Source organism: Corella eumyota, chromosome 2 (assembly GCF_963082875.1).
Source record: "Corella eumyota chromosome 2, kaCorEumy4.1, whole genome shotgun sequence".
In the NCBI taxonomy this organism is placed as follows: Eukaryota; Metazoa; Chordata; class Ascidiacea; order Phlebobranchia; family Corellidae; genus Corella; species Corella eumyota.
The window spans coordinates 19,457,089-19,473,616 of NC_137491.1; the positions used below are offsets into that span (position 1 = coordinate 19,457,089).

General features: G+C 26.2%; 1 protein-coding gene across 2 annotated transcripts in view; it reads right to left on the reverse strand.

Moving 5' to 3' along the window:
• Positions 1-16,528, reverse strand: part of LOC145743945 (retinoic acid receptor alpha-A-like) — a 41,260-nt gene that overhangs the window by 17,920 nt on the left and 6,812 nt on the right. Inside the window, exons 5-6 of one of the 2 annotated variants that reach the window (XM_082562022.1) lie at positions 16,246-16,395; positions 5,888-5,974 (exon numbers count right to left, since the gene is read on the reverse strand). In XM_082562022.1, the coding sequence (XP_082418148.1) occupies positions 5,888-5,974; positions 16,246-16,395 (237 nt within the window). Of the gene's footprint in view, positions 1-5,887; positions 5,975-7,836; positions 8,260-16,245; positions 16,396-16,528 lie in introns of those variants that run through there. The other variant, XM_082562023.1, reaches the window with a different exon arrangement.

Below are 16,528 nucleotides of genomic sequence, written 5' to 3' on the forward strand. Positions count from 1 at the left end.
CATACAGACATAATTAATAATAATTTTAATTACTGTTTTTTGAAACATCAATTATGTGAAAAAACGTGAAATATTGACGTATGGAATTTCCTTTTTATTATATTAATTAATCAAATTTATTAATAAATTAAAGGAGTCAGAATTTCAAAATAAATTTAAAATTTTATATCACAAATTCAAAAAAAATATTTATAAATATATGTATATAAAAAAAATGGTATAAAAAATGGTATAAAAAAGGTTTAATTTATTAAATATAAGCTTTAAAAAATCAACTATTACACCATATTTTTATTTAATAAAAATACAAATGAAAATTTCGTTTTAAAAATTTTATTTATAGAAATTAATATTTAAAAAATTTTATCAAATATTTATAGCAAATAAATCTATATAAGCTACAAGGTGCGGAGATTTATGATAACAATACTATAAAAATGACGTCACAAATCGAGATAGGAAAATAAATATAGCTTTAAATTCGCAAAATATTAAAGCTATAACATACTGGCTAAAAAAAAAAATTTTTAATATAGCGGCTCCCAAAAAAGGTCCCCTTAACGCTTATCCCAATTAAACCCACTGTCCAAAATAACCCCCAAAAAATGTCCAAAAATTTAACGTTCTAGAAAATATTACGATTTTAGTAATACATTTGTTAATTGTTTTTTAACAAAAAAATAACAGAATAATTACTTGAAATTAACAATTAAGAAAAAATGTTTCTTAAAACTTAACACTCCCTCAAAAAAATACAATGTAAAATCTCTTATTAATTAAACCGTTTATAACACGACCAAATTATAAAACTATTATGTCATTGGGCGTTTCAAAGAAGATTTAAAGCTCTTAATTACAACCTAAACCATGTTAAGTTTTAAACCAGCCTTAAATTAAGTTGTGTTAACGGTTGTATGTATAATAAACGAGCCAGTTTCGTCGAATCGGTGGGCCGTAGTACTAAGACTATTTATCTGGAAAAACAGCAGGTTTTCTGGTAAATATGTTAAATTATTTTGATTCTAAAACGTCACGTGTTTGGTTTAATTTGGAGGCAAATCTTAGAAAAAGAAATCGAAAAAAAAAATTTTTTTTTTTTTAATTTCAAAAAGGTTTTACCACAATATAACGTGTTTATCTAAATTTTTAAACCTCAAAAATGCTAAAAAATAAAGCATAACATACAATTAATACCTTCAGAGCACATCCTTACCACCACAAACAAAAATTCTTCGTTTACAAAAATATGTGGTTTCTAAATTTCGCGGAAAAAACTAATTAATGTTTTTTTGACATTACACATTTCGCAAAATCGAAGCTTTTCTTTTAATTAATCGGATTTCGAAAATTGTAGACATCAAATTCTTAAGTTAACCACACAGACACGATTTGAAGATAAGATTTATATCACGATTTAACGTTAGCCTAATATACACAAATACAAAAGGATTAAATTTCACCAAATTTTTATTTTTTTTTTGAAATTTTGGATTTTTTGTTTTGTTTTGAAAACATTGTGGATTTTTATAATATTTAAATTGAGTTTTATTTGAAATAACAATAGGTTTATCTGACCAAATTATACGTACATTACATTAGGATTTACATTTTAGTTTTTATAATAAGCAAACATTTAAAACTTGAATTAACGCTCATTTTCAAAATTATAGAAAAAATTATGTTTAAAAAAAACTTTTAAATTTTAGCAAAAATTCTTAGTTTAAATATTTTTAATTAAAAATGAGTTACCACTTCTAAGTTTAAACAGGTTAAATTCGTGTTAAAAACCTGTTTAAAAATGTCTAATTTAAGGTGAAGTAAATGTTATTATAATGAGTAATAATCTAACTCTGGATTTTAACAAAAATATTAAAAAAAAATATTTTTTTTAAATAAAAATTTTTATTTTTAGATTTTTTTAACTTACAAAAAAACTTGCTATTTTTAATGCTTAAAAACATAAATTATTATAAAAATAAATCAATTAAAATCTTCTTTATTTTTAACATAAACAAAATAAATTGAAGTATAAACAATTTTAATTTAATTTTTGGCTTTAAAATGAGTGTATAACCTTTTAATATTACTTTAAAGTTTTAAATTTTAAAACACTTAAACTCAAAATTTCCTTTTTAAATCAATTAATCTAAAATTTCAATCCTTTTTAGCTTTTAAATTTACGAAAATAAGTCAAGTTATTATAAAAATTTAAATATAAAATTGCGTTTTTAAAGTATTTATAACGAAATTTTAGCAAAAACTTTTAGCAGAAATTTTAGCAAAAAAATTTTGGTTATTACATATTCAAACCTAAATTATAAGACCAAATTTTTTGTACTAAATGTTTGTTATATATTTAAAATTAAAAAAATATTCAAAATAATCTTTTACTATGTCATATAAGTCTGAACGAAAAATTTATATTTCCTTTGGTGAAGAACGTAACGTTACAAAATACGTAACAACGCAAACAACGTGACAGTTCACAAGGGCAAAGTTTATATTTAAAAAGTCAATAAAATTGTTTGAAAATAACCATAAGTTATTTAACATGTTTGCTCGGTAAATATACCGACAATAGATTAGAATTTTTTAGAAAGAAAAAGACCTTATTAAATATAATGTAGCAGCTCTTGGTCAGTATTTTAGTGCTACTCTTATTATTTAAATTAAATATTGCTAGTTAATGTAGAAAATTTTTATCTTTTAATTTTAAATTTTAAAAAAAAAGTTATAATTTTTGTGATAACTTGTTTTATAATCTTCTTAACATTAAATATAATTAATAAATTTGAACATTATTTAATCTTTAATTTTATTTTTCATTAAATTATTATTTTTTTTTTGTCAATAATAAATTTATTGTTATTCCAAAAATCAGGTTACCATAAAAAAACGCATTCAAGCGAAGCAGAGCGTGGATATTTATCAAACCGTGACGTCACATAACCTTTAAATGACCTCGAATCGAACTCGATAAAGGTCCGGGTTTTAGGTTTAGGTTTTTGTTTATATTGCGGTAAGGTGCTCGATATACAGATTGGGAAGCTAGATAAGTCGATTCGGCGCCTAATAATAAAAACCACGTCATCCCCTTTTTTAATAAGGGTTTTTGTATGACAAAAAGAGGTACGAAAGCGACATTTTTAATAATTAATAAAAATTTAAACAGTTAAGGTAACGTTATTGTAAATTAAAAAATAGTTAAAATTTATAACTAAAAAAATAATTGCTCTTCAACTCCGACTAGCGGCTTTTAAAAGCTCGATAAATATATTGTAAAAATTAAAAATTTTAATTAAAATTTAATTAACTTAACAAAACTTTTTTGTCCACTAGGTGTTACTAAAGAGCACAATTTTAACAGTTTTTTTTTAACTTTTATAACGATAAATTTTTTTTTATTTAAAGAAAAATATTAAATTGTCATTTTTCATGAAATTTAATTTTTTAACATTTTTAAAATACCATTGGCTTTGCAACTTATATTTAGTATCCCAAAAATAGAACGAGTTGTGTTTTTACTTTTTTAAATATAAATTATAACGAAACTTTGCAAACGAATAAATAAACAAAAAACCTATAAATAACAATTACAATAATTTGTGAAAACGGTTCGATTTTTTTTTACCTTATTTAGAAACTTATAATATTGTGAAGTTATTTTTAAAATAATTGTTTCTAAAAACTTAATCAAATTAAAAAAGTACAAAATTCATGACGTCATGTTTAGTGACGTCAGAACCGTAAAAAACGAAAAAAAAAGCTTTTTTTTTATTAAAATACGTTAGGTACTATTACGTGAATAGTTCTTTGCTTCCTTATATTTAATGACGTCATAACCATATATTTATGACGTCACAACTTACAGACGAAATTCGACTTTCAAAATTCGAAACAAAAATTGAGCGAATTAAAATTTACAAATTTCTCTAAATTTAGAATCGCAAAATAAAAACAAACATTTTTAAAAGAAATTAAATCCAATTTTAAAACAATTCTCTCTAGAACGGAAAGATTTTGTTTTAGTCCCGGAAAAACATCGGAGATTACAAGCCCCGAGTTTGCCGATAAAATAATATTGACACACTTGAGCATTGAGTCATGTTTAAATATAACTCCACTATGTAAATATGCTACCAAGAATAGCGGGAAAGTTGTCACAAGAAAGGTATTTTAAATGTAAATTTACTCCAAAAAATGTGTTTACATTTTTAAGAAGTAAATTAATTTGATATTGTAAACTTGATTTAAAAATAATAATAATAAGAGTCTACTAAATTTCGTTTTCTAATTAGAACTATAAAATTTAAATTAATTGTTTTATAAAAAATAATTTAAATAATAAAAATATTAAAAGTTTTACTAAATGTTGCTTTAAAAATAGAATTGTAAAATTTAAATTAATTGCAATATTTTATCTTAACCTATTAATTAATAAATTTGATAATAACATTTATTTTTAATTTAAATTATATATTTTAAATATTAAAGTTTTTTTTTAATTTAAAAATTTTTTTTTTTTAGTTCTTTAAAATTATTAAATTCGATTTTCGAATTTAGTTCAACCTTACAACATGAGACAAGATTAAACATTATAATTAAAGGATTAGAATCAAAACTAGCTCAGTTTTAAATGGCCGTCGGCGATCAAATAAAAATAAAAATTTCTTGGACAAAAAATGCCAAAAAACTTGTTAAAACTAATTTAAAAGGCGAGTCAAAATTAATATTAAATTTTCAAAGCATAAATATATACCACAATCGTCTGAAACCCAATTTATGACATTTCTATCGTTTTAAACCAAAACAAGGACGTTACACGGATTTTAAACAAGTTTTTCTTTGAAATAAGCACCGACACATACTTAAGAATGCGTTAATGTAAATAAGTACAACCTTAAGCATAAACATATTATCCTTGAGTGCCGTGATATTCTTTATTATATGCAAAACAATAAATAGGGCGTATGCTTTCGTGGTAAAATAATATGTCTTCAAGATTTTTTGTTAAAGTGTTATGTTACAGAGTTTTGTAATTTTGTAAGTGATGTATATAGCACGTTAGTATGGTTGACAATGAATTACAAAATGCTTTTAGAACCTTTAAAAAATGTCTGTGGTACTTACAAATTAATTTTCAAAAACACTGAAAAATAATTAACATAAAAAAACAGGTTACCATATTTTTTGTATGACGTAGAAAGTACCAAATAGCGTAGTGAATGTATACCAATTACTATTTTCTACGTCATCACAATTTTTTTAAAGTCGTATAACTTAAAAAGTAGGTGAAATTATTAAAAGTTAAAACCATTTTTGTGTTCATTGACACCAACTTTATTAAATTTTGATTATAAAAATATCGCTTATATAGAACATTAAACAGTCAATATAAATACGATAATTTTGTTTAAAGAAATGTACATATGTATATATAGAACAGTAATTGCTTAAATTTTACGCCCTTATTTAAACTAAGAATAATAAAAAACAGTTTTCATAAAGGAACCGTTAGCTCACAAAACCATTTTTAAAGATATTGCTTTTAAAACTTTACGTTTTTTTTCTATTTTTAATTGTGTTTAAAATAAAATAATAGGACAAGAGTAAGTACTGTAGATACAATATGCTTTTAGTGCGGCTCAAACCCAAGACCTTTGGACTATAAACCGCTAACACGAGTTGTACCTCATTTTGTAGTTTAAACCTCCAAATTCCCTCTTTACCCCCTTAAACCCGAGCCTAAACCCTAAACCCGAAACCGGGGCTCAAACCCGAGACCTTTTGACTCAAACCTTCCAACATGAGTAGTAACTCATATTGCAGTTTAAACCCCAAAAATTACCTCTTAACCCCCTCAAAAAACAATGAAAAGAGAACTTACCCTGACATCGATCTGTTCCGGGGTAATGTGGGTGACCTGGGTGTCCGTTAGGAGGCGATAGAGTGGAATCTTGATACCCAGTAGCATCTAAAATAAAAATAAATGTTAAAAAAATTTTAAATATTAGAATACATTTTAAACTAAATAGAAAGTCTAAAAAAATAAGAGTTTTAACTGGTTTTAAAGGTAATAATTTAGAATACAAATGTAGTTAATTAATATTTTTTTATTTATTTGAAATCAAACTTAGGTATATACAACTTACATACAAAATAATAAACTTAAAATAAGTTTTTTAAAAACAAAAAAATTTTTTTTTTTTTGAAAGTCATACAAGTTTAAATATACGCCTACACATTAAGCAATATAAGCTCATATTTTTATATATAATACGTTGTTTACTAAAAAACAGTTTAAAAGAAAAATCCAAAAAATATTTAATCCTAATTCCTTATATTCAAAATAGCACCTTAAAATTACAAAAAAAATTAAAATTTTTTTTTTTAAATTCTAAACCGAGGATAGTCTGCTTATAAAGAAGCCACATTTTTCTTGTAAGTTTTAAAACTAAGTTTATCACTAAACACGATTTGGAACATAATAATAACAACTCATAATTCTGTAGCAATCTTAAAGCATTAAATATCACCACAAAATTTAAACCGATTATATTCGATTTTTCGTTTAAAATTAAAAATCGAAATGTTTAGAAATAATGTATAGCGATTTTAATTTTTAATATAAAAGTAAAATAATAGAGTCGTACTTAGAACAATTGCCTATTTAAAGGAACTACACCCCTAATTTATTCAAACTTAAAGTAGTTATTAAACCGGCAGCGTGATGTAGTGGTAAGAACACTTGCTACACCACATGAGGTCGTGGGTTCAATCCCTACTGATCTCATGCTGTAGCGTCCTTGAGTAAGGCGCTATAAACTGTATGAACCCCTGCTGAGCCAGCAGTTAATCAGCAGCATAATTATCGGGCAATCATAATCTATAATATCCCAAACTGCCACAGGCAACTCGAGACTGGGTCGTAGTAACTGATGTTATTCTATGTTTAAGTCGCGCATTCGACCTTCCCACATCGAGGATAAAGATATACACAAAAAAAAACTCTAAAAGTAATTCTCTTTATACAAAGTTATGCATTTAAAATCATAATAAAAATATGGTTATTTAAGTTGATATTTATCGTTAATAATATTGTAAGTTTGTGAGATAAAGGGTTTATCTACAAACATGTAAACAAACTTATCAATATTGAACCATTTTCTCCTTAAAAACTTTTGTATAAAAGCATAAAATCTCACATTTGTTTAACTTAAAAATTTGTTTTAAAAACGTTTTTTCAAAGTAGTTTAGTAAGTGTTAATGTTAACAAAAACCCAATATCTTTTTAGTTAAAATTAAATTTTTAACCTTCATTTAAAAAAGAAAAAGTCCTTCAATTTAATAAGTTTTTAAATAAAAATCTAAAATCTGTTTAAATAACTAAATCTTCAAAAAAAATATTTGTAAATACAGGTTTTAAAATTCCTTTTTAAGGCATAATAAGAGATATTTTAAATACCTAAACTTTAACATTAAAAAAACAGATTCAGTCGTTTACTTTGCATCTAATTAAAATAATAAAACTAGTTTTTAAAAAACTGAAACTTTATGAACTTAAAAAAGATATTTTATAAATTCGTTTTTTTTGTAATTTTTTTTTGAGCAAATATCAGACATTTATTTAAATTCCAATTTTTTAAATACAACCCTAACTTACAGTCCTTTAATTAAATAAGTTTTTAAATAAAATGCCAAAACCTGTTTTAAATAATTGAATCTTTAAAAAAATATTTGTAAAGGCATTTGTTTTTAAATTATTTTTTAAGTCAAATATTAGACTTTTATTTAAATTCCGATTCAAATACAAACTTGAAGACAACCTTAACTTACTCGCATGTATTCGATTTCCGTACACATGTTTCCCCGAATTTAAATTCATCCCCGGATAAGCTTGAAACTCGGATTTCACGCGGCCGTGGGGCAACCCTGTTTCTTGCGCGTAGGGTTGCCATCGCAACGCGTCACTAGGCAACCCACGACACATTTTCTGCTCAATGGGAACACCTCGAATCATACCAATCGGTTCGCGACATCCGTACGAAGGATAATTAGGGTATGACGTATTGTTCTGTGACGTAGCCTGGTATGACGTATTCTTTTGTGACGTAGCTTGGTATGACGTATTGTTCTGTGACGTAGAATTATTGATACCGGAAGATTGGTACGAGTTAGGCATCGAAGAATGATGATAATTGTTGTTTTGTGGAGTATTGTTCATCAGGTTTTGCTCCCCTTGGGTCGGGTACCCTTGGTAGTTAGATAATGGGGCTTGAGGGTGATTATTAGTGGGGTTGGGAGGGTAAAACCCCGTATTCGGAACATGGGACTCGTTTTTCACGCTGATTAATCGCTCAATGGTTTTCTCTGTTAAAAATCCAAGCGCCTTCATTGTTGCTGCTCTACTAGGGGGTCCACCCGACCCTCCTGGACCCATCAGGCCCATTCCAGCGCCCGGGGGTAATGAAAAACCTGACGATTTTGGCCCCGTGCCCCCTTGAACACCAGATGGCGCTACATTTCCTTGTGGTTGTGGGTTTGCATGCGAATTTCTGTATCGAACTCCATTTTGGGGCATTTTTGTGAAGTTATTCTGTCCCCCCTGGAGCTGTTTGTTCCTCACATTAATCTGGGACAAGTTAGGGGTATACCCGTTCATCGGGTCACTTGAAAATGTTGATTTATTGAAGTTTTCGGTCGGGTAGGAGTTATTCTGTCCCCCGATCGCCAAACTTCGAATATCTATACTATCAAGATCGGCCAGGTCCGATAAATCAGCAAGATCACACGACATATTTAATAGTTTAATCGGCATATAAAAATCTTAACTCGAAATCTAAATCAAATCATAAAAATTCATATATAGCTACTCTCTGTATTTAAAAACTGCATTGAAGGCTTGATTTTTCAAAGTTCTAAACACTACATCTTCCTTGACAATATTGCTTAATCATTTACGCTCGAAATTAATCCTTATTTTTAGTGATGTATGTAGCTTTAATTCGTGCTTGTACGAAGCTGACAATCCTAGGATTAAGGCTCTGTGAGTTAAGCCTTCGCCTAAAGACAACTGAACATGTGAATAGGAATTAAAACGAGCCCTGGAGCGAAGTAGTAGGCCTCTAACTTCGGCTAATACCGATGACGGGTTAACTCGAGGTCACGTGATCTCGAATACGAAAACAAAGCAAGAATGTGACGTCATAATTAATACCTTGTTTAATTACAATTCATACGACTTTTAATTAAGGCTAAAAAGAAGCTTTTTCGCGTAAAATAGTAAAATAATACGATGTTTACCTTAAAAAGTTAAGCTATTAACTTTAAATCTTAAAATTTTTAATTAAATTTGTAAATTTTTTTTTTTTTTGTAGAAAAACGCGTCTGCTACAGTATTAAGATACCAAAAGACACAATTCCTGAATTTCGAGCCTTTAACTTATACCAAACACTTTAAAACCTAATTTTAATCGGTTGTATCAATGTTTATAACAGAGACCAACACAAACAAATCGAAGCGTAAACATTGTCGACATTTACAATAAAATTTCGAGTAGTTTTCTCCTTAAAGTTCTGCACAAAATAAATAAACTTGAGGAAAAATTACTGAGTTAAGTCGCGAACGGGTAAATAAAGTGGGGGTGTTATTGATGTAAACAAAAACTTGTAAAAAAATTGTGAGTAGAATTTTTGTGAACTCATATCAAGTTCAAAAAAAAAAAAAAATTAAAAAAAAAAAAGTGTTACATTTTGAAAATTAAATATGCCAGTCGTTAGCCCGCCCATGGTTGGAATTTTAATTGTTAAAGGAATGGTTGCAACTCTCAAATAATATTTGCTCGCGATAATTCACCCGCGCACCACAAATGGCAGTTTTTTGTATTTTGCAGGCTTATAAATCGGCCAAACATTTTTTATATTCTGCTAAGCTTCATTATTGATATTTATATATATATATTTGGTAATAGTTTTATATTGGTAAAACTACGGATTAAAAAGCTACAAATATTTAAATGAATATGATTGTAAATAATTTAAAAATTTTCACACAAAAATTCACGCGAAAATTCTTTTTTTTGCAAGTCATAGAATATTGGATTTGTTATAGTACCGAGAATAAGAATCATAATGACAAAGCATTTACATTTGTTTTTGCAATTCTGTATTTTTTAATTGTCGTTTTTTTTTTTTTTTTACAAAAATTTAAAGACATGAAATTTTCCTTTACTTAAAAATAGAAACACTTGAAAAATGAATATTAAATTGTTAATTAAAATTTTAAATTTAATATATGCGAAATTTTTTTTATCCATATTTAAATGCGATTTTAACCAAAAGTTAATTTGAATAAAAAAATTTAATAAAAAATAATAAAAAAAAATAAAAAAAAATTTTTAAATTTAGTTAATATTTTTAAGCAGAAATTACAGTTTAAAAAATAGGTTTATTTTCTAATATTTTTACTTAATTTAAATAAAAACATAACCTATACTTTAATAAACATACGGCCTTAACTAACTAAACCTTTAATGCAACTGTATTGAAAAAATACGAGCTTATAAACTTGCAAAAAAATTGGAAAAAACATTTTTTACAGAAAAAAGTTAGCCATTTTGTGGTTAGCACCTTTGTTTTAAAAATATACAACAGAAGTTATAATAACAAAATACTTGTTTTTTGTGTATAAATACTTGACCCTTGACCCGTTTTGAAAACAAACTTTACAAGTTGCTTTTCTAATTAAAGAAATTGTTTTAACAAATAAACAAATAAAAATTCGGAAGCTGAATTCTTTTTTTAGGAAAAGATTTTTGAATTTACAAACCGAAAAAACAATAATATTGTTTTAAAACAAAATAAGCCATCCTAAAAAAAGAGCGATTTTTTTTTGTATATATCTTTATCCTCGATGTGGGAAAGTTGAATGCGCGACTTAAACATAGAGTAACATCAGTTACTCCGACCCAGTCTCGAGTTGCCTTTAGTAGTTTGGGATATTATAGATTATAATTGCCCGATAATTTTTCTGCTGATTAAGTGCTGGCTCAGCAGGAGTTTGTACAGTTTATAGCGCCTTACTCAAGGGCGCTACAGCATAAGATCGGGGGGGGGGGATTGAACCCACGACCTCGTTTTTTTTTTGTTAATTATCAAGTTTATATATTTATTTGCTTTTTCAAATCTTATGTCTATATAAAAACAAACATTTTTAAAAGGGCTTTACGTGGGATTTAAACCTGAAATCCTATGTATCGAAACGTTCACAATACACAACTCTCTAGCGTCAACACGCGGCCATCATTACCGCGATAAAAATTCAATTATAAAAAAATTATTTTAATGTTAATGTTATGCTATTTAGTAAATTTGGATTTGTGGCAAATACAAAAATCAGCAATAATGTGAAAATATTTGACGGTTTAAATTATTAATATAAAGATAAACAATCATTAAAGAAACATTTTATTAATTAGACACAAATGTTACGGGTATTAAAATTTCATGTCGAGCAGGTTTAATTATTCATAATGTTTACACTAAACATTTTAAATTAAATTGGCAACATCAGTGAAAAATATACAAAAAAAATTAATTAAAAATAATTGAGTTTTTTTACCGATTTTTTTTTTTTTTGTTTGATATATACACTTTGGGTATTCCCCCAATGACGTGAGCCCTCATAAATCATTTTGTTAAAGTGTTATGTTACAGAGTTTTGCAAAGTTGACAATGAATCACAAAATGGCTTTAGAACTTTTAAAAAATGTCTGTGGTACTTACAATTTAATTTTTTTAAATACTGGAAAATGATTAACATAAAAAACCAGGTTACCATATTTTTTCGTGTGACGTAGAAAGTACCAAGTAGTGTAGCAAACGTATACAAGCTAGTACTTTCTACGTCATCACAAACAGGGCTTCCCTTTTTTTTTTTAAATTAATTTTAATTTTTTTTTAAAGTTGTATAACTTAAAAAGTAAGTAAAATTATTTAAAGTTAAAACCATTTTTGTGTTTAGTGACACCAACTTTATTAATTTTTGAGTAAAAAAAACGATAATATATGACTTTAATATAAATTAACATTGCATATAAAGTAATACGTTATATCTAGGTTTATAAATATTACAATTTGGCATTTATTAAGCGATGTAAAAGCATGTTGAACCAGGCTATTTTTATATTAAAATAAAGGTCAAAAGTTACGATTTAACCTTTCAAAATTTCCAAATTTTGGCTTAATTTTGTATAAAAATACATTTAATATTAAACAATTAATATTTTTGCTTTTAAAGCGGTTAACCAATATTATAATAAAGGACAGAATCAATTGATGTAATAAATTCATGACCACAATAGACAATATACCTTTAAATGCGTGATTTTTAAATAGACATATTATTTTAATACATATATTTATAAAATGTATAAAAATTTTAAATGTTAAAATAGATATTTCATTAATTTTAATAAAGCCGGAAAAAACGATTTTTTTAAAATTTTTTTTTCTATAATAAATGTAACAAAAATAAAAAGAAAACAAATTTATAGAAATTTTTGCTTATTTGTGTTTGAGTTATATAAAGTTAGCTTGGCAAATTTAAACCCCCTATTAATATACATTGCTTATAAGATTGTTCATTTACTTATGCTGATAAAAAAAAAAAATGAAAACGAAAAAAAAGTTAAAAAAAAATATTAAACTAAAATTTTTAAAAAATGTATTAAAAAACTTAAAAAAAAATTTAAAAAAAAATTTAGCTCATTTTACCCAAAAAATAACATTTTAGTATTAAACAATAAAAAATATTTAAAGTGTTATGTTACAAAGTTTTGCAATCTAGTAAGTAATGTATATAGCATGTTAGTATGGTTGACAATGAATCATAAAATGGCTTTAAAACCTTTAAAAAATGTCTGTGGTACTTACAATTTAATTTTCAAAAATACTGGAAAATGATTAACATAAAAACTAGGTTACCATATTGTTCATGTGACGTAGAAAGTACTAAGTAGCGTAGTGAATATATACAAGCTGGTACTTTCTACGTCATCACAAACAGGGGTTCCCTTTTTTTTTAAGTTGTATAACTTAAAAAGTAGGTGAAATTATTTAAAGTTAAAATCAATTTAGTGTTCAGTGACATCAACTTTATCAATTTTTGAGTATAAAAATATCGCTAATATATGACTTTAAACTTTAAATAAATCACGAATTTGAATATTTTTTTTCAAATATTAAATTAGGGTCATACAAGTTTAAAATCAGAAACATCAAGGTTAAAAATCAAATAAAAAAACAGCAACTTAAATAAACTACATCTCATGGGACGTGTTATTTTCTTCAGTAATCAAATAAACTTAATTTGCAAAACTACTCAACGATATATGTGAATATATCGAGTTTCTTATTAAATTAAAACTTTAAAGATTATGACGCAATTTGTGACGTCAGAAAAATGTTAAGGTATTAGAATTGTTAAACAATATTTTATAGGTAAGCAAAGATTGGTAATAGGTACCCTAAATTAAAGTTTTTTTTTAATTTAAATTAATATGCTTTGGGTTTGGCGACCATGCCATAACATACTTAAAATATCTTTGTGTAAACATTAATACTTTTGGCATGTTTTAAATCATTAAATTGATTTTGTTATTTTTTCCCGTCGCATTGTTGTAATATTAATTGTATATCGTATTTATTATTTACTTTTATCAATGCGCGAAAAAAACAAAATAAAAAAAAATAAAAAATAGGCAAATTTTATTATTGTAGGTTTGTAAAAACTGTTAAAAACTGTATTTTATTAAAATTTTTCTGTATTTTTTGCTGTGATTATGCTACTAGAATCGCTAAAAAGGTCAAAATTGGAGCTAATTCTTGGAAAGGTATAGCGTGATAAAATGATAATCCCATCTCGCCGTTGAAGTTAATTAGTCGAAGTGAAACGGGTTTAAATTGTGTTCAAGAATTCGTGACGTAAGTATATGAGACGTAAGTTTGTGCATTTTAATTAATAGGCGCCTAAAAGGGGGCCTAAAAGGTGGGCAAAATTGAATAACAGACAGATAAAAAACATTTTTTTTTTATAAATTTTTTTTATATTATTTCAATAAATATTTTTTACAGCATAAAATATAAACTGTAAGTATTTTGACAGTTTTTTTTTGTCAAATTTTTTTTTTAAATCTGCAAAAATGATTTTAAAAATTTTTTTTTAAATAAAATATTTTTTTTTAAATTTAGCCAAACTTATTTTGATGCCTATTATGTTATCATAACAAGTACTGCTAGCAGAACCACGTTTAATAAATAGTCGGCATATAATAACTATAATCTTATTAAAACTTCATTTAAATTGCAAGTATTTTAGGTTTAAAACATAAATTCATTTTAATGTAAAAATACCTAAAAAATTATTTTTTAACCGTTTTTTTAAAGTGTTATGTTACAGAGTTTTGCAATTTTGTAAGTGATGTATATAGCATGTTAGTATGGTTGACAATGAATCATAAAATGGCTTTAAAACCTTTAAAAAATGTCTGTGGTACTTACAATTTAATTTTCAAAAATACTGAAAAATGATTAACATAAAAAACCAGGTTACCATATTTTTTGTGTAACGTAGAAAGTACCAAGTAGCGTAGTGAATGTATACAAGCTAGTACTTTCTACGTCATCACATACAGGGCTTCCCTTTACTTTTTTATAGTTAATTTTAATTTTTTTTTAAAAGTTGTATAACTTAAAAAGTAGGTGAAATTATTAAAAGTTAAAATCATTTTTGTGTTCAGTGACACCAACTTTATTAACTTTTGAGTATAAAAATATCGCTAATATATGACTTTAACAAATTAAGTTTTCAAAACTTATTTACCAAACCAAAAAATAAAAAAGAATCCATTTTACCAATTTTGCAACAACGAAAATTAAGTAGCAACTAATACTAATTAACCATCAGCAAAATATTCAAAATAAGTAGGAAAAACTACACGTAAACAAGTATAACATGAACATACAGGGGCCGTATAGCTATATGGTTAAGCCGCGTAAAATGTCTGTAAATTAGAAGGCTGACAACGTGAATACTTTCATATTGTGGTCGAACTTTGACATTTTACGAAAACGGGTTCTCAATGTTTATGTATGTTTCAGTTTAACTTGTTTAACTCAATACGGTGATACTATTTAACATATATTATATTTATTTTGCAATGATTTATGCATCAATTTAAAAATTTATCTTTGTTTGCAAAAATTCAAAAAAAAACTCTTTTTCGGTATACTGAAATATCTTTAAAGTCTTACAATTTTTTTTATATATATTAAAATAAATTTAAATACAACGAGTTTCTACAATGTCAATTACGTCATATATCAGTGACGTCATTACCTAAACGAAACGTTAAACAAGACATGTCGTTTTTAGATTAAACGCATCCATAATTGACGAGTTTTAGTCTTTCAAATTACGGAGTCGTGTATATAACTCGACTTAGAGCGTAATGAATTATGAATAAATATTTATAAAGTGTCTGATGGCGGTTAAACGCGCAGTGAAGTTCTCTTTAGCAAGATTGATGAAGCGTTTATGAAAATAAAATGTGTGTAAAACTAGCTCTATTGAAGACATATTACTTTAAGAAAAAGAAAAATTGTAAAGCCTAATATATATACCATGATATGCCTATGTATATCAGCATAAACGTAGCATATTTTTCAGAAAACCTTTTTTAACTGGCTAAAAATTGACACAAAAAAAACTGCAAAAAAAAGCAAAAATTTGTTAATTTTACAACAATTTATTTTTATCATGACTACTTAGCCATCGTAAAAAATAAAAAAATAAAAAAATTGGTAAAAAAATATATAAATATTTATTAATATTCGTAGTAATGTTATATTTTACAAATGCACAAATCGTTTAGACCCAATTTAAATCTAAGTAAAGGAATATCCCATTACATTACTCTAAAAAAGTCAAATCTCAGCCCTGCCTTATTTAAATACCAGCTAATCCACGCCAAATATTTAGACCAAAACACAGAGAAACTTCAGCCCTATAATCACTTAATAACTAACCATACCATGATGCTATATTCTCCTACAGTTAACTGATTCAAATACAAGTTTACTGTTTAAGATAAGGTTTATGTTTTAATGTTATGGTATATACAAATAAAGGGTATTCAGTATGCTACTTGGAAAAAAAATCTGAGTTCAAAAATTTTATTTTTTTACCTTGAATCCCGTTTAAGTTTTCTGGTGTGCTCCGCCTCTTTCGACTTCCGTGGAGACTCCTCCTCGCGTGTCCTCCTGCGTCATTGGTCACGTGGTTAGGGTACCCTCGGCTCCTATTGGTCGGAGGGAATTCGTTCGGATATTCGTCGTCTAAAAAATAAATTTCAAATTTTAATTTTAATTAAATACAAAAAAATATTAAGAACAAAATATTGTCGAATAATTAAGGATAAGGCAGCAGTATCTATGTTAAGTCCCTTTTTAACAACCATTTAAGGTAAGG